The 21,015-nt window shown below is 33.2% G+C and overlaps 2 protein-coding genes and 2 non-coding genes across 4 annotated transcripts; 2 read left to right on the plus strand and 2 right to left on the minus strand.

Moving 5' to 3' along the window:
- The first annotated feature begins 403 nt into the window (after positions 1 to 403).
- On the plus strand, positions 404 to 1,324 carry LOC115696450 (uncharacterized). Its single transcript, XM_030623351.1, has one exon. It carries the CDS (start codon positions 404 to 406, stop codon positions 1,322 to 1,324), a length of 921 nt encoding a protein of 306 aa, XP_030479211.1.
- A 12,808-nt stretch (positions 1,325 to 14,132) lies between these two features.
- Positions 14,133 to 15,465, plus strand: LOC115696449 (probable inactive purple acid phosphatase 9). The gene is made up of 4 exons (XM_030623350.2): positions 14,133 to 14,210; positions 14,299 to 14,389; positions 14,484 to 14,672; positions 15,448 to 15,465. Exons 1-4 carry the CDS (start codon positions 14,152 to 14,154, stop codon positions 15,463 to 15,465), a joined length of 357 nt encoding a protein of 118 aa, XP_030479210.1. The 5' UTR covers positions 14,133 to 14,151.
- A 626-nt stretch (positions 15,466 to 16,091) lies between these two features.
- LOC115698455 (small nucleolar RNA snoR118) lies at positions 16,092 to 16,179 on the minus strand. Its single transcript, XR_004008201.1, has one exon. It is a non-coding gene; the product is annotated as a small nucleolar RNA snoR118 (small nucleolar RNA).
- A 60-nt stretch (positions 16,180 to 16,239) lies between these two features.
- Positions 16,240 to 16,313, minus strand: LOC115698443 (small nucleolar RNA R66). Its single transcript, XR_004008190.1, has one exon. It is a non-coding gene; the product is annotated as a small nucleolar RNA R66 (small nucleolar RNA).
- Positions 16,314 to 21,015: the final 4,702 nt, after the last annotated feature.

Here is a 21,015-nt window from a genome sequence, read left to right on the forward strand (position 1 = left end):
TTTAATAAATTTATAAAAACGGAAGAAATAATAATATAAAAAAAAAATTGGTGACAAGAAAACTCTCTCCTGAAACTCTCTCTCGTTGCGATCTGTTTCTCAGGTCGGAGCTATTGCAAAAACTAGGGCGAAGGGGCAGGGGAGGCTGATTCAAGAGGCAAAGAAACACAGGAAAACGAGGCAGAAGGGACCTATGTCTACGGCTGATGCGAAGAAGACGAAAAGGATCGACGAAGTGGTGGAAGTGGAGCTGATAGAGTTCTCGGAGGAAGATGATGAAGGCCATGTTCCTGGATTTGTGGATCATGACCAGGGCGATTTGTTCAGACCTCGACTCTCGCCTAGGTCTTCATTGCAGCAGATTAAGCTTTAGGAAGACATCCAAGCTAATTTTGATTTCTTCATGACAGCAAACCAAAGGTGTGCTACCCCAATTGCTCAAGGTGATCCTAATACTCCCCCTATCTTGCGATCTGGCAGTGTTGTTAGGAACCAGGAAAACTCTTTTAAGAATTCTGAACAGGGAACTAAGGCAAAGGTCAAGATTATTTCGGAAGACATAGAAGATGAGGTAGAGTTTTGGAGACCATCTCTTGTGTGCTATGTGTTAGGGGCAAATCGCCCATTATCTGTCATTGATGGTTTTATTAGAAGATTTTGGAAGGGAGAAGTTGATAGGGTGGGAATGATTACCTATGGAGTGTTCTTGGTTAGATTTAATTCGGTTCAAACCAGGGATAGAATTTTGAATGATGGCTATGTTTTCTTTAATAAGAGACTGGTGATCATGAAAGCGTGGGATCCCGATACAAATTTCAGGAAGGAGGATATCACCTCAATTCCCATTTTGATTCAGGTTAAAGACCTGGAACTAAAATATTTGGTTGAAAAATCCTTGTTTAAGATAGTTGGACAATTAGGGAACCTGCTTCAGGTGGATACAACAATAAAAGAAAGGAATAAACTTACCTTTCCCAGGATGTTAATAGAGGTTTCGGTTCACCAAGAGTTCCCTGATGCTATCTTTTTTGAAGATGAATATGGGGGAAATGTCAAGGTGCCGCTTATGTATGAATGTAAGCCTCTAATTTGTGGCCATTGTAAAGGCATGGGTCATGAGACTGATGAGTGCAGGAAGAAAGCTAGTACAAACCAACAATGGGTAGTCGAAGAGAAGAATAAGGAGGTGAGTAAACCAGAGGCAAATAGAGGGCCTGTTGTAGATGCTGGTGGATTTCAGAAGGTTTCCAAGAGTACAAAGGAGAGGGGGAAGGAAGTAGTTTCTGCAGTTCGTACCATAATGCTTTCCAATCCCTATCTTTGAAACCAGGACCATTTTGTGCTGCTGAAGTAGAGACATCGGATACGCAAGTAATCTCAATCGGGAGTCATGAGATTGCAGCAAATGATCATACTAGAGGAGGGGGAGATCCTTCTCTCCAACATGGATAGAATCCTTAGGTTGAATGTCCGAGGACTCAATGACCAACAGAAGCAAAAAAACAGTTAAGAATGTTATTCTTAATCAAAGAATTGGGCTGGTTGGGTTGCTCGAGACAAGGGTTAAGGCCCAGAAGTTGGGGGCTTTATATCTAAGTATGTTCAGAGGTTGGTGTTTTACTTCAAATATTGCTTGGCATAGAGGGGGAAGAATTATAGTAGCTTGGAATCCAAATAGTTTCAATGTAAGCATATTGAAGTGTACTAGTCAACTTATCCATTTGCTTGTTTCTACAGTATATGGTAAGTATAATTTCTACACTACTTTTATATATGCTTTCAATGACGCTGATGGAAGAGCTGAATTGTGGAAGGACCTACAAGAACTGGTTGTAAGAGAGGAACGGGTAGTATTGGGGGATTTTAATGAAATAATGAGCAAAGAGGAGAGAATAGGTGACAAAGTGAAGTACAAAACTGTTGGAATTTATTTTACCAGGATCTTAGATCTACTCACAAGTATGTTTATTAACATCCTAAATATGAACTTTCTAAAACGATGAAATAAACACATATAAAGTTAAGAAACCTTACATTGGGTGCAGCGGAATATAATGACTCCTTCCGTTCAGATATCTAGCCCTTGATTCCTTTCTGTAGCAGAGCATTATCAATATCTGAACCTGGATCTCTTTCTCTGAATCTTTGATGCTGAAACTCCTTTGCTGATGATCTTTCTTCACGATCTTCCTCACTATGATTGAGGTATCACTTGATGTGTGTGGGCACTACTCAAATCACTAAGGATTTCGAAATATTGAAGAAGAGAGAGAGTGGTCAGCTAAAGATAGGGAGAGAGAAGGCTCAGTTTTTCTGAATAGCAAAAGTTAGAAGAAAAGTGTGTTTTTCCTGAAGCCTTCACTATCTATTTATAGCATTCCACTAGGGTTAGATTTGAATTATATGGCATTAAAATAATGAAAAAATCAATTTAAAAAAGCTACAAAGGTGGCCGGCCATACACTTAATGGATTGGGCCTTACTTTTTGCAATTTTGCAGTTTTACCCTTTCTGCATCTGATTTTCTCAAAAATGCCAATTTTCTAATTCAACCATTTAAACTCCAATTCTAACTATTTAATAACTATAAACAATTATTAAATAATATTGTCATTTATCATATTTATTAATTGAACCATACAAAGTATCATAATTAACAAATATGCCTCTATAAACTCTTTCTTTACAATTTCGCCCTTACTTAGTGAAAAATTCACAATTAGACATAGTCTAATTTGAGAATTATAATTGATTAATCAAAACCAATTACATGAGTCTTACAAGCAATATTATCTCAACTAGTGGGGGGACCATGGGTCTATATAATCGAGCTTCCAATAAGTAGATCAAGAATTTAGCACTAAAATTCACTAACTTATTAATTCTTCGTTGAATCCACGCATAGAACTTAGAATTGCACTCTCAGTATATAGAATGCTCTATATGTTCCACCATATAGACACATCATTAGTTATCCATTGTTATAATCCTAATGTGATCAATGATCCTCTATATGAATGATCTACACTGTAAAGGGATTAAATTACCGTTACACCCTACAATGTATTTATTCCTTAAAACACTTGACCCCGTATAAATGATATTTCAGCTTATGTGAAATGAGTACTCCACCATTTATGTTCGTTTGGTCAAGCTCGAAGGAGATCATCCTTTGCTTACTATTCGCCAGATAGAAGCTATAGATTCCATGTTTATGATAGCGCTCCCACTCAATTGCACTACCGTGTTCTCAAAATGTACGTATCACCCTGACCTAAAAGTAGGCTTAACTAACAAATCAAAGAACACGAATAGCCTTTCAAGATTGAGCCTAATCATAACAGGATTAAGAACATTTGATCTAGGATCAACTAGGCGATATTGACTTGAATAGATATTACGGTAAGTTTAATAAATCTAAGTCAAAGTTCAATATCGGTCCCTTCCGATGCATACTCCATGCATCCAACCTGAGCTTTACTTTAACCAATGTTCTGGAAAGAACATAGTATTTCTCCAAATACAAGTAAACTCTTGTTGTAGATTATCATATCAGTAAAACCCTGTGTCTGATAAATCTAGGAAACTTTATTCACATAGTCATGTTTACTTTCCAATGTGTTGACGACACAATAAACAGGATCAAATATGTGAAAAGGGTTTCAGATGAATTTATACATTATGTACATATAATCATGAAATAAATCATGTGAACCATGCAACATTAAATGTTATTTCTGATCTATATTAATAAGTAAATCTGATTATATTGAAATGAGTTTTATTTAGGGCATAAAACCTAACAAAAACAGCAAATGATTTTATCAATTGCATTGAAGAGAGTAAGTTGGAAGACCTAAATCAAGTGGGAGATTTTTTACATGGTGCATGGCAAGGAACGCATAATTCCAAGATTAATAGGGTCTTGGTGAATGAAGCTTGGCTAGAAAAATTGCCTAATTCGGAAGCTGTTTTTTTTACCAGAAGGGACATTTGATCATACCACAGTTGTTTTGGCTATGTATCCTGAAACTTTGAGTGGAAAGAAGCCATTCAAGTATTTCAGAATGTTGTCATCACACAAGCTTTTCAATGGCATTATTGCTAAGATATGGCAGCAACAGATCAAAGGCACTATGAAGCTAAAGAAATAGAGTTGAAGCAACTACTTGCAGCACTCCAGGAAGATCTACATAAAGAGCCCTTCAATATAGACTTACAGGAGAAGGAAAAGGACACTAGGCAGTGTTGGAAATATTTTACGAGGATCTAGATTTAATACCAAGTATGTTTGATTAACATCCTAATATGAATTCTAAAACAATAAAATAAACACATAATAGTTTAAGAAAACTTTACATTGGGTGCAGCGGAATATTATGACTCCTTCCATTCAGATCTCTAGCCCTTGATTCCTTTCTGTAGCAGAGCATAATCAAGATCTGAATCCGGATCTCTTTCTCTCCTTCTTTGATGTTGATTTTCCATAGTCTTACATACTATGATTGAGGTACCACTGGATGTGTGTGGGCACTACTCTATCACACAAGGAATTTCGAAATTTATAGAGGAAAAGAGAGAGAAAGTGGCGTGTAGGCTTTTTCTGAAGGAAATAATGTGCAAAGTTATAAGTTTCCTAAAGCCAAGACTTTCTATTTATAGAATGCCATCTAGGTTTAGGTTAGAATTGTATGACATTAAAATAATGAAAAAATAAATGGTAAAGACTTTGCATAGTGGGCGGCCATATAAGGAAATTGGGCATCACTTTGCAACTTTCCCATTTTGTTATTTTTCATTCCCATTTTCTCAAAAATGCCAATTTTCTAATTTAACCATTTAAATGCCAATTCTAATTATTTAATAACTTAAATATAATTATTAAATAATATTTTCTTTTAATATATTTATTAATTAAGACATATAAAGTCTCTTAATTAATAAATAAACCTGGAATCTCTTTTCTTTACAATTTCGCCCTTGGTTAGTGAAAACTCATAAAGTAGACATAGTCTAACTTTAGAATTATAATTGATTAATTAAAATCAATTAACTGGGTCTTACAAGCAGTATGGTCTCAACTAGTATGGGGACCATGGGCCTGTATTTCCGAGCTTCAAATAAGTCGAACCGAATTTACCAAGTAAATTCCCTAACTTATTAATTCCTTATTGAATCCACACTTACAACTTGAAATTGCACTCTCAGTCATATAGAATGCTCTATATGTTCCACGATATGGACACGTCATTAGTTATCCATTGTTATAATCCTAATTTGATCAATGACCCTCTAATAGATGATCTACATTGAATGGGCACTAAGTTACCGTTACACCTTCAATGTATTTTATCCTTAAAACATTTAGCTCCGTAAAAATGATATTTCAGCGAAGTGAAATGAGATCTCCACCATTTATCTCTGTTTAGCCAAGCTCGAAGTATATCATCGTTTCACTTCTAAATTCCTCTAGAAGTTATAGACTCCATATTTATGTTAGCGATCTCACTCAATTATACTATCATGTTCCCAAAATGTACGTATCGCCCTGACCCAAAAGTAGGCTTAACTAACAAATCAAAGAACATGTATAGTACTCTTGAGGTCGAACCTAACCATATCAGGATTAAGATCATTTGATCTAGCATCAACGGGTGATATTGAATTGAATAGATATTACGGTAAATTTTAATATATCTAATCAAAGTTCAATATCGGTCCCTTTCGATGTATACTCCATACTTCCGATACTGGTAAACTTTTCCAATGTCCTGGAAAGGACATAACACTTTTCCAAGGTGTAAGAATACCTATCGCTGATTACACCATGTCAGTCTAAATCCAGTGTTCTGACAAATCAGGGAATAAACTTTCGAACATATAATTAAGATTATATTCCACTGTGCTAACAACACTATAATCATTAACAAATTCATATGTTCTGGACTTAAATAGAATTCATACATTATATATATAATCATGAAATAAATCTTGTGAACCATGCAACATAAAATGTTATTTCTGATCTTTATTAATAAGTAAATTTGATTATATTGAAATGGGTTTTATTTAGGGCACAAAACCCAACAAACTCCCACTTGCACTAATATAAAACACAATGTGCATTTCAAATAATCTCAACATCTTGATATACAAATCAAGTGTAGTAGTAGTAAACTCCTCGTAATAGGGTCTGACAGGTTGAATTAAACACAACCTCTTCTCCACCATTACTCTTCCTTAATCACAAAATCCTTGATAATGTGAAATTCCTCTCTATATGTCTACTCTCTTGGGATACTGGATTCTATACTTTTGGCAACTACTTTTGGTTAATCACGAAAATAACACTAGTAGTTAAGACAAGTTGGAACGGTGCCACAAATGTATAGAACTTTTCTTAGACTGAATAAGTAACTTTCCTGCAACTTTAACATTCAGTCTCTTTCTGGTAGACCTAGAGACTTCACATAGGTTTTTACACTTCTCCAAAATCGCTACTCCACCCCCAGAGTAATCACCATCTTATCCCCAGACTTTCTAGCACAAAGGCAAGTCTCAAAATCTGATGTGGTGTAGTCTAAGAGTTTTAAACACACCCTTATTGACTAACATATAGATGCTCTTCTTACTCTTAAGATTTAGTTGATTGTCTTCCAATGTTCCTCGCCTGGATTAATCTGATACCTACTCATTACTCCCACTCAACAGAAGGTGTCTGGTCTTAAGGCATACTAAAGCATATCTGAGACCTCTCACTGTTGATTTAAGAAGTTCTCTCATGGATTTATCTTTTCTGGAATAGTTGAGACTTTTCCTTAGATAAATAAAATCTATGTCTAGAAGTTGTGAAGCTTCTATAGATTGCCATTAAAAAGAGAATGCTTCAGCATCTTACTAAAGTAAGTTGCTTGCATTAGAGTAAGTAATTACCAAGCATACCATAAGCCATAGGTTTAGATAAACTCAAACCTATAATACTAGGAACAAGAAGTTTTGGTAAGTCCATTGAATAGACTTATTAACGAAAATTTCCTTTTATGTCCTTGTAATAGAAAACTTTAGGTTACTCCATGTGAATGGATTAAACCATAGTTCTCTTGGCTTTTCCTCTTAGTTTCTTATCTTGACAATCCATTACTTGTTTAAACTTACAATGGATTTTAATCACTAGTGTCTTCCAAGTCATAAGAAGAGTGAGTTCCTAGAAACTCTCCCACTACGACAAGGTACCGTGAATTATGTCTAAGAAAATTAAATGGTATTAACCTCTGTGGTTGTGTCAAGACAACAGAGGCAGTGGGATCATCATGTAAAGATGATAGAACACTTTTGGAATCAAGAAAAAATATCTCCTTTATTTGCTACTTTGTTTTTTCAGACTTAGTAATTTTCTTAGAAAAGTAGTATTTGTTTAAACAAACACTTTCTAATCTATTGACTATGGGATGTTGCACCCCTAATCACTTAGAATAGCTAACAAACATGCAAACCATGGTTAACAGTTCTAGCTTTTCTTAAGATTTCGATTAGGTCATCCATGAATCTAGTAATGATTTACATTAAGTATACAACCATTGCATCATTCTGAAATTGTATTACCATAGAAGGATTTAGGCATCGACTAGTAACTAATCATCAATATGCAAATCGAAATTTCTGGGAAGGTAGGTTTGGATATAATTCAAAAATCAACTTAATGATCTTTGAAGTGCATATCTACTAACTATTTCTCCACCCCTATCAGTTCGCAAGATCTTTAACCACTTACCTTAATGGTTTTTCACCATTGCTAGAAATTCATGAAATTTTGCAAACATTTCAAATTTCTTTTGCACAAGGTAAAATCTAGAGTGATCATTTTAAGAATACAACAGAAACTCATATCCACCCCTGAATGTACATCCATCAGCGAATGAGATGAACTTACTTTCAGTGGATATAGGCATATTAACTGTTTGCAGAGAATGATCTTGTCAAAACCACTATGAACAAGATACAAATGCCATATATTTAAAAAATATGTGGTTGTATCTTTTCATGACTCAGTTTTAGTTACATCAAAGAGTTCTTAGAATAGTGCAAGTGGATTCTGGTCACAAAATACTAAACTCATATTCCTTACTAACATACAATTTGAATCCATTGATAGAAAATGGTTATTAAACACTTGTGAAAGTGTAACTGTATAATGAGTAATTCTTTCTTGGACCACCACTATTAATTTAACTCTAAGTTGATTTATCCATACAAGTAGGAGATTACTAAGATTGAGGATTTATATTATTTTGGGATAGAATTTTTGGAATATAATCATATGCGTCATTTAATTTCTAAAGAGAAAATATAGAATGACATGAAATGATTTATAGACCATTCATCCAATGATATGTTATTGAGCTAATTCGAAATGAATATGGTAAGAGGAATTAGGATAATTTCGTATTTAAATAAGAATCCAATAATGCTACGAATAGCGAGAGTCAAAGTAATCTTATTTATACAATCTTCTTGTTTCATATTGCAAATACTAGTCTAAGGTGTCATCAATTGATGAACAGCTAGATGTTGCATTTACAATATTTATCTTTCAAGATCTAACACTATTATGTTTGTCTAATGTTGACAATCCATTAGGGATTTGTCCAATTAGAACAACAAACCAAGTTAGACCAACAATGAAGATTCAAAATTAAACTATAATTTAATAACAGAAAATAACATGGTTCAATATAAATTCATACACAATTAGGAAATTATTAAGCACATAGCAAGTAGGAATGACAAGTGAAAATACTAAAACATACAATCCTAAATAATTTCCAAGGTCTTCAACAACCTGATATCAGTGTCCCGTTAAGGCGAGAGTCAGTGATACCATCCATTGAATAAAGTTGTCAGCTCATCTAAAATGATAAACATTCTAGTAACCTTTTATTCGATCAAGATTGGAATCCAGCGTTGTCCCGTTTAGGCGAGAGTCAAGGCTATTCTATCTTATGAGCTTCCACCATTATTTCATACTCTTGCAAGTCTTATACAGTCGCCACCATTAGGGTGATCAATGTATAAAAAACTTACAAAAATACTTATCTTTAGAGATTAAACGGTGCTAACTTGCTAATGAACGTTCCTCCATTAGGGAGGATTACTCACTAAAATAATAGCTATGTAAAACCAACAATGGAGATCTAATATCCTAAGCTCATTATTTAATGAAAGCTGTATTTTCTTCTAATATTTATTTTAAATATATATTTATTTAATTAAAATTTCCAATGTAGAATAAAAAATTCTAAATATAAATTTTAATTTAATATTTATAAATTATACTTAGATGGATATGAAAATAACGTAAATTATTTCCATCTTAGTAATAATTTCCAATAAATATTTAGAAAATTATTCAATTTAAGTTGTTTCAAAATTAATTTAAATTAATTTACAACTCAAATTTAATTTTCTATAAATATATATTGCATTTCGAAAAATGAAGTGTATAAGAATACTACTTTCGAAAATACTTTAAAATAAAATAAAAATAAATCCAGGAAAAATTATCTTAATTTTATGTTTGCCCAAAATTAATTAATAAAATTAATTTACAACACAAATATAATTTTCTTATTTAATTAAATATTTAAGAAAAATTTCAAATATTTAAGTATCATGATTAAGAATCAACTTAAATATTAATTTTCTATTTAATTAAATATCACTAGAAAAATACTTCAAGCAAAACAGATAATATCTATCTAGACTTTCATTGACTAATTAATTCATTTTCTAATTATAATATATTTTAGTTTACTTATTTTAATTAATCATTAAATGAGAAAATTATTGATTTAAGTTGGTCCAAAATTAAAATAAATAATTTTCCACTTTAATCTATTTTTCAAATAAAATTTCAAATTTCTCCATTAAAGAAATGCAATTTCGAAATTGTGGGAACAAGATTAATAAAATAAAATAAAATATATTTTGAAAATTATTCAGATTTAAGTTATTCTGAAATAAGATTCCAAACTTAAGATAATTTTCAACTTTAATTAAATAACATGAAAATAACTATATTTAAGTATCATGATGAAAATCAACTTAGATATTGAAATTTTTAATTTAATTAAATGTATTAAATTCAAGAAATAAATAATTAAGTATAGAGGAAACTTAATTATTAATTCTAGTTTAATACTAGGAAAATATTCTAAACTTAGATTGCACCAATATTAATTATTAAACAATTAATTTCACAATCAATGATATTTTCTTATTTTAATATTAGAAAATATAATTAGTACTAGAAATAACTATCTAGAGTATATATCATTAACTAAGTATTTTTCTACAATTAACTTTAAAATATTTAATGAAAAATAAATTTCATATATTTTAAAAGTTAATTATGTTGGTAATTCAATTTTAATTAGGTTAGACTAATATAATTAACCTAATACAATTATGTAAATAAGCCAAATGGGCCTTCACAATTGGGGTAGTTCATGTGAGGGGGAGCTGAGTTCAGTATGTCGTATCCACTTCTATTGGCCCCCAACTCTCACACAAGGCCCAAAAGAGAGGAATTTAACCTTTAAATAAATAATTGTTATTCATTGAATAAGCCCAAATCTAATTGGGCCTAAATAAAATTACTTATGTCAAATTTTATTTTAGCAACCTAGTCCATTTACTTAGTAAAAACTTAAATGGGCTTCCTATATGCATCTAAGCCCAATAGCAAACATATAGGCTCACACAGGTCAAATGATTTGGATGGGTGCTATCATGTTACTAGGTTTACACAGATGAAAGAAGTACAAAATTTACGTGTTACAAATTATTTATAAGATCTATTGACAATTGGACTATGATTAAAATCAGATCATTGGATCTGTCAACAAGTTAATCATAGCAATTTAGATCAAATAAATAATAGGTTTGTTAAAATTTTTTTTGAATAAACAATATAAATTAATAAACAAAATTGTCCATGTAACAGATGTGAAATAAGATATTAATATAATTAAATTTTTATTCTTAAACTAACCAACTAGATTTTGAAAATTTAGGGTTGTTAAAACAAACTCTAAAATCTCAAAATAAAGAAACTAATTTTAAAATATCTAAGTTTATTTGAATCAAATCAAATTAAATATCAAATAAGATCAATGATTTGAAAGAAAGAATCTTCAATATCATTTTCAAATCTTATAATTTTGTAAAGACCGCTTAGTTTAATTTGGAAATTAGCAGTTAATCATGTTTAATTATGAGATTATTTATAGCTATTTAAATAATTATTTATACTGTTATTATTGAATTCTGAAATACATTTTATATCATTTAGTAGTTTTCATCATTTTGCATTTTCGGTGCCCGGTAACATGGAACTCGGTGTTTGGCTCAGTAAAATCACAACTTAGTATATTAGTAGTTTGGGACGGTTTATTAGACATTGGGAATGTCGGGAATGGCCGGGAATTTAGAATTTCCCAAAATACCCCTTTAGTGTTATTAATGTGATTTTAGTGTGAAGGGGGGAAAAATGGTCAATTTTGCCCCATTATTAGTTTGTCCATTTAGTGGACTTTATTTGGTTAATTAAATGTTATTTGATATTATATGTTGGCTGAAATGAATAAGTAGAATTCCTTATTTTTATTTTATTTTACTTTTCAAAGCTTCAAAATTTCAAAGTTAGAAAAAATAAATAAAAATTTGGAAAACTCTCTCTCTTTTCCTCTCTCTGTTTCGGCCTCTTGGTGCAGCTAAGGACTTGGGATTTTTCTTGTGATTTCAACTCTCTTTGGTGTTCAATTCAAGCTAGGTTAGCTTCTAAGCATTTCTTCTTTAAGTTTGTTGAATTTTGATGAAAATGGTATAATGCATGCTTGATTTTGATGTGTTCTTGCTGTTGTGATTTGTTGTAGTTTACAGAGGTTTAATCTTGCTATTTTAAGTAGGTTAGAGCTAGTTTAATGCATGATTATTGCTTTTATTCATGATTGGAAGTTTTTAGTTCAAAGTTTGGTTTTCAAAGAGATTTTCGAAATTTGTGGCTGTGAGTATTGCATGAGTTTGTTTTGGTTTTCTGCAGCTTTAGTATGCATGATTATGTGGTTTTAATCTAGTTTTGAGGGTTGTAAGTGAGCTTTAGCCAAGTTTGAGTTTGAAACTCAAAGCTTGGAGCTCTCATGGCACTTTTTGTATCTGTGCATTCTGGGTGATTTTATTGCTTTAGAAATGTTATTTGGGTCATATAGAACAGGTCTGGAAGGTTTGAGGTTAATTGTATTTGATTTGGTTGAGTTATGAATTTTTGAGTTTCTGCCTGCGAGGAACCGGAATTCCGGTTGTGCATCCGAAATTCCGGATGGGTTTTGAAAATTCCCAGAACCGAAATTCTGGTTGGGCAACCGGTCTACCGGTTGGGGAAATTTCGGAAACCCTAGATTTCCTCGTTTTTATGTTATTTGGGATATTGCCATGCTTTTTATCGATAGGGAAACTTTTAGTTCCTAGTTTAAGTCCCCGGGAAGTGATTTAGCGTATCACTTATAGTGTTGTGATTTTTATGGCACTACTACAAAATTCACTATTCACGTCTGTTTTTAAGTGACACTTAAAGAATTTACGTCGGTTTTATAAACCGACGTATATACCGTAGTCGCAAATAGTTTTTATTAGTGTCATTTTTCAAACGAAGGTGGATGTTCTTGCGCGAATCTCAGCAATCACTTGTTCTGATTCTACATATTGATCGTTTTGAACTAAAATCAAACTTTTTGGTGGAATAGTCACGTTGTGGATAATAATTTTCGACATTTATAAACCGACGCTAAATAATTTCTTTTCTATTTTATTTTCAGCGTCGGTTAAAAAATGACGCTAAATGTTTCATGGCATTTTAAAACTGTCACAAAAAACTTATTTCGTTGGTTTAAAAATGCCATATCTATTACGAAAATACTTTTTTTTTTACCTATTGCGTCACTTATAAAATGAAGCACAAATATAAGTAAGGGAAAATTGCAAATTTTTCATGCAATTTTGCCCACCTGCATTATCAAGTTTTAGAATAACTCTATATAATAGTAAATACATAATACAAAAAAAATTAAAATAACATTTTTAAAACTTATATTAAATTAGTAATCGATTCTATTAACTAATCACACAATACCAAAATTGTTAATAAAATCGATTCTAAAACTTAAATTCCATGTATATCGTAAACTAAATATAAACTAATAATATATGCAAAAGATAACAATAATCATAAAACTTGTTACTCATGTATTATATCAAAAGTGTAGTAACCTTAAGTACTTAATCTATAATCAAAGGCTTCACGAATTCGGCCAACTCATCCCGTATGACATTGATTTCCTCGTTACTATAGGGAGCATCTAACTTAAATTGTAAAACAAAAGATAAAAAAACATTAATCATTATATTAAAAGTATATATAATTAAAATACAAACTAAATAGAGAAGAGTAGTTATTTATGTTTACATGATTTTTCAAAAAACTTACAGGATTAACAACCGTCATGAAACTCTGGATAATCTTCATAACATAATAACTACATTGTATTCCATCCGGCTGCTGTCGACACGTGTATTGGTTGATTTTTACTGGACCCTTGTTTCGTATATTTTTTTTCGATCCTGTACATGTCCACAACACTAAACAAAAAAGAAATTAATTAATGAATTGATTTGTAACATAATCTAAATTTAAAAAATTATAACTTACTTTTGGATACATTTCATAATATCAGTTCGGATAAAGTCATTCGTCGAGTCAAGATATGCAACACTTTGAGTATTGGCATGAATCATGATTGTCAACCAGTGATCACTACAGAACAAAACATGTTAATTCAGTCAACTCACTAATCGATCCATTAGTTTGTTACATTTATTAATATAAAAACATACTTACTCTGAATTCCACGGACATATCAGCCATTGTTCAGGTTGCATACCCATCATTCGCTGACATTGTTATTTCGAGCTTATTAATTTGGCATTTGTTATTTTTTTAATGAATTCCATATTTTCAAATGCCAACACTTGCCAAGGATAAGCCTTCGTATTCCATTGAACAAGGCAGTAATTACCTTTTCTTAACGGTACCTATGGATGAAAAAGGACATGACTTCTATCAATAGAGCTAAAACTCCTTGGCTAATATTTATGGGGTAAACAATTAGCTATTAATCATTGAAAACCAATATTTGATTATAAGTACAAATCTAATATGTACTCTTTTAACTCATATTATTTCAGGCACAGACCAATGTACACTTCCTCAACTGGACTGCTTAGTGTTGATACAGATTTTGCTAAAGAAGTTGAACCCTTATTATTGGCCAACAAAGTAAAAATTAAAGCCTTAATTTCTTTGCTTACTATAAATTGTTCTTAGTGATTATTATTACAAATGGAATTTTGATATTTATGTATGTATGTAGGTTGATTTGGTTCTGTTTGGACATGTCCATAACTATGAGAGGACTTGTTCTGTTTACAAAAATTCTTGTTTGGCTATGCCTAATAAGGATCAAAATGGTGTTGATTCATATGATCATAATAACTATAGTGCACCAGTTCATGCAGTTATTGGTATGGCTGGCTTCTCTCTTGACAAGTTCCCTAATGATGTAAGTCATTTTCTCTTATCCCGAACTAATTAAATTAATCATAGTTAATTATTCTTAGTGATACAGATTTTGCTAAAGAAGTGGAACACTTATTATTGGCCAACAAAGTAAAAATTAAAGCCACTGCTAAGCAATGACAGTACTAATGGCAGCCACTCACTCCATGGTCAGCTGCATCAATGGAATAACAATTATTTCTGAGACTTATTCTGTTGTTCCGCAAAGCAAAACATATGTTTCTGGGTATACATAGAAAATCTGAATTTAAGCATTGGACCAAGTTAAGGGATGTAGCAAATTTAGAAGTGTATCATTGACAGCTTTAATGCCCCGTGGTCCTAAAACCACACCTGACTACCCAAATGAAAGAATCAACAGTTGGCCCCAAAGATGCAAATCGACCAAAACGATTTTTTCAGCATTTGACACAACTAGTTGTGAAATTTTACTACTAAGGTGTCTTGCCTAGACAATTGAATTCCTAGTTGTGAAAATAATTTATTTTTTTTTGAAGATTTAAAATTAAACTAAGAGAAAGCAATAAAATAATGGGCAAATAAGGGGATATATAGCAGATTAACTAATCTAATTTATATTCTTATGGATATTGTATTTAAATTATATGCAATTTTTTTACATTCTGATGATAAATTACACATCATTTGCATTAATCAAAGAAATAATTGCTGCATTTTTTTTTTTAATTTTTTTATTATAACATAACTAATCTAATATTTATGTTTTGTTGTTTTAAATTATGTGTATTGTTTCATAGATTGTGGTTGCATTGTAATTGGATATGTACCTCCAACTATTTGTTACGGTAAATTTTCATAACACTATTTTGGTCTTATGAAAAGTGTTTTTTCTTGTAGTGATACTAATCCTACTGAAATTTTTACTGAAATTTCGGTAGCATAACATCTATAATTCGGACGTTCCCGAACATTTTAAACATGCAATTAATCTATTAAAACATCCACAATAATTCAAACAAACAAAACTATAATTAACAGTACAAATATTACCACCCATCCGACCGCAGTCATGCAATTCCAGAACTTACTTCACTATGGATGAATATCTAGGATATTCAAACTCTTCTAGGATTTATAAAATACAAAAAAAAAAAATAAAGTTTGAGTAGCTTACCAATTCCAAGCTAGCGTTCAAGCAATTTTTGCGAAAGATACTACCACAATTGAAAAGCTGCATTGTGAATAAAAGTACTCTTAATTCAACCAACTAGTGTTAATATCAATAATTATAAAACTTATATCGTATGTATGATAACAAAAAGTGGTAACCTTGTACTTAATCAATACCCAGAAAACAAACAATTTGGCTTTACATATAGCATTTTACGAACAAACTTAAAAAATAGAAGTTTCAAAAAAGAAAAAAATGGTGTATATGCAAAGATCAGATATAGTTTTCTAGACTGCATTGTACTTCATATAAACAGTATATACAACTGCTCAGAGCCCAGTGCATGTTAATCATCTCTATTGCAATACCCACAAATAATCATTTCTTAAACATAAATCTAAATTCATAAAAAATAGGGATCCTCAGCGATTATGCTTGTGGATGTCATCAATTAGGAGATTCAGGTCTCAAAGATTTCATGCCATCATCGGAACCCTAACAAAATCAATCAAAAATTTGCATACACAACACAAATAATAAAAAAAAAATCGATAATTGGAAAAATGGGTTGAATTCAAAGGACTAAATATAGCAGAATAAATATTCACTACGCCTGGTAAAGTTCGAAGGCGAAGTGACTCAACTTTCCTGCAAAACTTTGGGCCTCTTTCGTTTTTGAAAATATAGGACCAAATTAATCCTTAAATCAACCAAAACAAGATATAAGGTGTCCTTTAAAGAGGCACCCATTGAAAATTTCAGATAACTATGCAACCCTAAGTTAAGAAAACTACGAGAGAGCTTTGAGAATGAGATGAAACTAGATGAATTGCATTGACGAAGATGAAGTGGGTTGGGGTATTTAACTTTGTGTACAATATTTTTTTCTTTCTTCAAGATTGTTTGAGGGTTCTAATTGATAAATCATCATATTCTAGTTTAACATTTGTTCTCAAAAAAAAAAAATTCAAATCTGTTTTAGACATTGAAAATTAACTATAATCAATGGGAAAATCAACCTCTCAAACACCCTAACCTACACAGAGAGACTGAGAGAGAGAGAACGCAAGAGAAAAAGAGAGGGAAAGAGAGAGAGTTACGGAGGTGGGAAAATCGCCGGTTCGAAACTGAGAGCTTCAGACCTTCGAAATCGCAAGAGACCTTCAGTTCTTCGAAATCGCAAGAGAGAACGAGAGGGAAAGAGAGTTGTTCAGAGAAAGAGAGGGAAAAGAGAGCTCGAAAATGAAAGTGTCTTTTGACTGTTTGGGGGTAAGTGAACAATAGGAGAATTTGCGTTGTTTTCTCACCCTCACAATCTCTTTATCGTCGGTTTTAAAACGCCACACAAAGCGTGAGTGAGGCTTTTAAAACGACGCTAATAATGAACGAATTTTTTTAATTTCTTAACTTTTACCGTCGGTTGGATAATTAGTGACAAACATAGAAGCGACGCAATTTGTTTATTTTTTGTGACATTTTAAAAATGACGAATATATTGAATATAGTACTATTCACGTCGGTCAACGCGATGAACAATCGCGTTGACCGACGTGAATAGTAGATTTTGTTGTAGTGTGGTTTAGGAGCCTGTAATCTGTCGCGCAGATAGTTCTAGTCAGGTTGACCGACACACCTGAATTCGAAATTGAGGTAAGATTAGTATAACAGTATGCATATGTAGATTACATGTTTAGCATGTATGTTAGGAAGCCTGTTAGATTACATTAGATATGTATGTTGGCTTTGAACCATCCGACTGTGCCACATCGGTATAGGCTGGAGTATGACCAGCAGCTGGAATATGACCAGTATGACCGGGTATAGGCTGACACTGTATCACATCGGCACAGGCTAGATTATGACTAGCAGCTGGAGTATGACCAGTGTGCCGAGTATAGGCTGATACTTAGGTTGGTGGTTCCGTACTATTTAACGTATCACATCGGTACAGGCTAGAGTATGACTAGCAGCTGGAGTATGACTAGTTCGACCGAGTATAGGCTGATACTGTAACACATCGGTACAGTGCCGCAGATGACCAAGACCGGAGTATGACCAGTTCGACCGAGTATAGGCTGTTACTTGTCAATAGTACCGTCCCTATGAACGTTCAGGACTCAGTATCGTGTTGGACACGGCAGTTAGGGTTATGGTGAGGGGTATGGGCGTCTGATCATGGCCGGGGTTTATGTATGAGTATTATTATACTTTTCTTGCTGAGTCTGTCGACTCACAGTGCTATGTTTATGTGTAGGTAAGGGCAAGGCTATAGCTGATGGACCGTGAGCGAGCCGGTGAAGATTGTACATGTCGGGGCGGTTAGGCTTGGAGCGTACGATCATCGGGACAGCGAGGCTTATTTTTTAGTTAGTCGCTAGGCGACAAGTATTTTGTATAGACAGTAAACTTTTCTAAATGGTTTTGTAATCGGAATCCCGAGTATTTTGTATAAATATTTTACAAGTTTAATTAAAAAGCAAAAATTTTAATTGATCACGTTTTCCATAAACCTCGTTGATTAGCAACGAGCTACACAGTATGTTTAAAAATCACGTACTACGCCTATGCCAGTTAGGGTGTTACAATTTGGTATCAGAGCTGCCAGGTTGTCTTCCGAAGATCGTCACGACATGTACAATCATCATCAGCAGTTTAGCTCATTCTACGGTTCAGTAAGCTTTTATTGCTTTAGTAGCTTATTATTTATTTTAAATAAGAAAAGCCTGATAGGAAGCATGTTGGTAGCCTGATAGTAGAGTAGGCGCATGTTTCGTTTTTAATTTCCAAATTAAGCGGCATTAGTAAGCTATCCTTGAACACGACCTGATAGGCCAACTCCTGGTTTCGCAGGCGGTTCCGACTAGATGGACGCCAGGCGGACTACCAGGAGCAAGGGCAATTCGGTAGGGTCGAATCAAGGTCAGGTAGCTCAGTTTCCCCCGCCAGCTAGGGGCCGAGGTAGAGGTCCCAGGGGCAGTGTAATGACCGCTCTAGTAATGTGGATTAGTAAAGGCAATTAGCACTAATTTTTATTATTTTATTATTATTTGTGAATTAATTTATTTGTGGACCCCAATATTTAGAAATAAATATTAGAGTTGTAATTTCTCAATTCCGGAGATTTTATTAAACTCTAGGGGTATTGTTTAGCTTATATGTGAAATATGTTAATTTTGTAATTTTTGCTCGGCGACAACGGAAAATGCGATGGATGGCTAGATAATCACATGAGTAAGTTTAGAACCCTATGTTATAGTGGGGAATGTTTTAGAGAAAATTAATTATCGGGATTGAGCGGGGTTATGGATTTTGACCATTTTACCCCTAGCTTTAGAAATACCCTAGTTTTAAGTCTAAGGGCATTTTGGTCTTTTGTTTATGGATGAGTGAGGTGGCTGCCCATGTAATTGACACCTAGCACTTGACTTTTCAGCCATGAATTAATTAAGAAAAAAATCAATTCATTTGAGGGAAAAATCAAAGAAAACCAAAATATAGAGAACTCTCTCTCTTTCTATCTTTTCTCTTTCGGCTGGGGCTTGATCAAGGGGGGAAGGGCTGTTAATTCTTGGAGTTTCCAGCAAAGGAAGCTTGGAAGATTCAAGTTGAGGTAAGCCCTAAAGAAACCTTTCTTAATTTCCAAGTTTTAACGTTAGGTTGAATTGGTGATTTTGTAATTTAGGGGCTGTTAAGGTTTGATGTGTTTAGGATTCGAATTATAGGGTTAGTTTGAGTTGATTGAAGTTCCTAGCAGCTGATTTTATTGCTTGAGTATGGTTTTAAGCAAGCTTGAGTTTTGAAACTCAAGCTTTGACCTTTAATGGCATAAATTGAATTATTGGTTTGTTCTGTGATTTGTTGATTGGAATTGGATGTTTATACATTGTATAGGTATACTGGAGAGTTTGGTAAAGTTTGGGATTGAATTGAATCAAGGGGGATGATTTTTGGTTCCCAGCAGTAGAACCGGAATTCCGGTTCTGGGTGGTCTGTACCAACCGGTCGACCGGTTGGTGACCCAGAACCGGGATGCCGGTTGGGAACCGGTCTACCTGTTGGGGGAATTTTCAGAACCCTAGTTTTGGCCAATTTTGAGATATTTAGGGTATTGCCATGAGGTTTATCGATAGGGGAACTTTTAGTTTCAAGTTTTAAGTCCCGAAAAGTTATTTAGCGAGTCACTCATCTGTATTACTATTATTGTGATTAGGGCATCCATCTAGCACGTGAATTCCGTTCAGGTCGGCCAGCACACTTGAATTCGGAAAACAGGTAAGAACTGTGTATAATGTATGATGTGATTATCTGAATGTGTGTATATGTGTTTATATATGCATGCTTGAATTATGTTAAACACTACCAACACATGTATGAATAAGTTATAAAGTGTATAGGTACAGTGATTGTTGTCAATGTGAGTACGATACAGTGATACCAACACAAGCATAGTAAAATGCTAAGGTGTGTGGTACATCACTCAGTGTTACTCAGTGATCGGGATAGACCCTACCAACACTTGTATAGTGAGGTACGATGTGTATGTGGTATAGTGGTTGTACCCTGGTAATGAACGTTCATACTCATCTGTTAAGCTTTGTAAATAGGTGTATGGGCGCCTATTTACAGGTCGGAAATTATATGGTATGTTATATGCATTTCTTACTGAGTCTGTTGACTCACAGTTTCTGCTTCCATGTGTAGGTAAAGGAAAGGCGAAGGCTGAACAGGAATGAACCTGAGCTCGGGTGAGATTGTGCATGTCAAGCGGCGCGACCTGGAGTGTTCGGTCTCGGGACATCTGGGAGTTGTATTTTGAAAGTCGCTGTGCGACCCAAAACTTGTGTATTTTGAATGTAAAGTTTAAACAGTAAATTTTTAAAAGTTTGAAATCGGGATCCCAGGATTTGTAAATATTATATTATATTACAAAGTTTAATATTTAAAGCAAAAGTTTTAATTTGACACGTTTTTCGAGAAATTTCTTTGATTATCAAAGATTGCACAATAATTGAAAAAGTACTGTAGCGTGCCTTAGCATTAGGGCGTTACAATTTTGGTATCAGAGCCGCCAGGTTTGTCTACCGAAGCTTGCTATGACATGTACAATCTTCATCAGAGAAAGCTCGGTTCACGGTTCAGTAAGCCCGTACTTGTTTAGTATTTTAAATAAATGTGAATGAGAAAGCATGTTAGG

This window comes from Cannabis sativa, chromosome 7 (genome assembly GCF_029168945.1).
Source record: "Cannabis sativa cultivar Pink pepper isolate KNU-18-1 chromosome 7, ASM2916894v1, whole genome shotgun sequence".
Classification (NCBI taxonomy): domain Eukaryota; kingdom Viridiplantae; phylum Streptophyta; class Magnoliopsida; order Rosales; family Cannabaceae; genus Cannabis; species Cannabis sativa.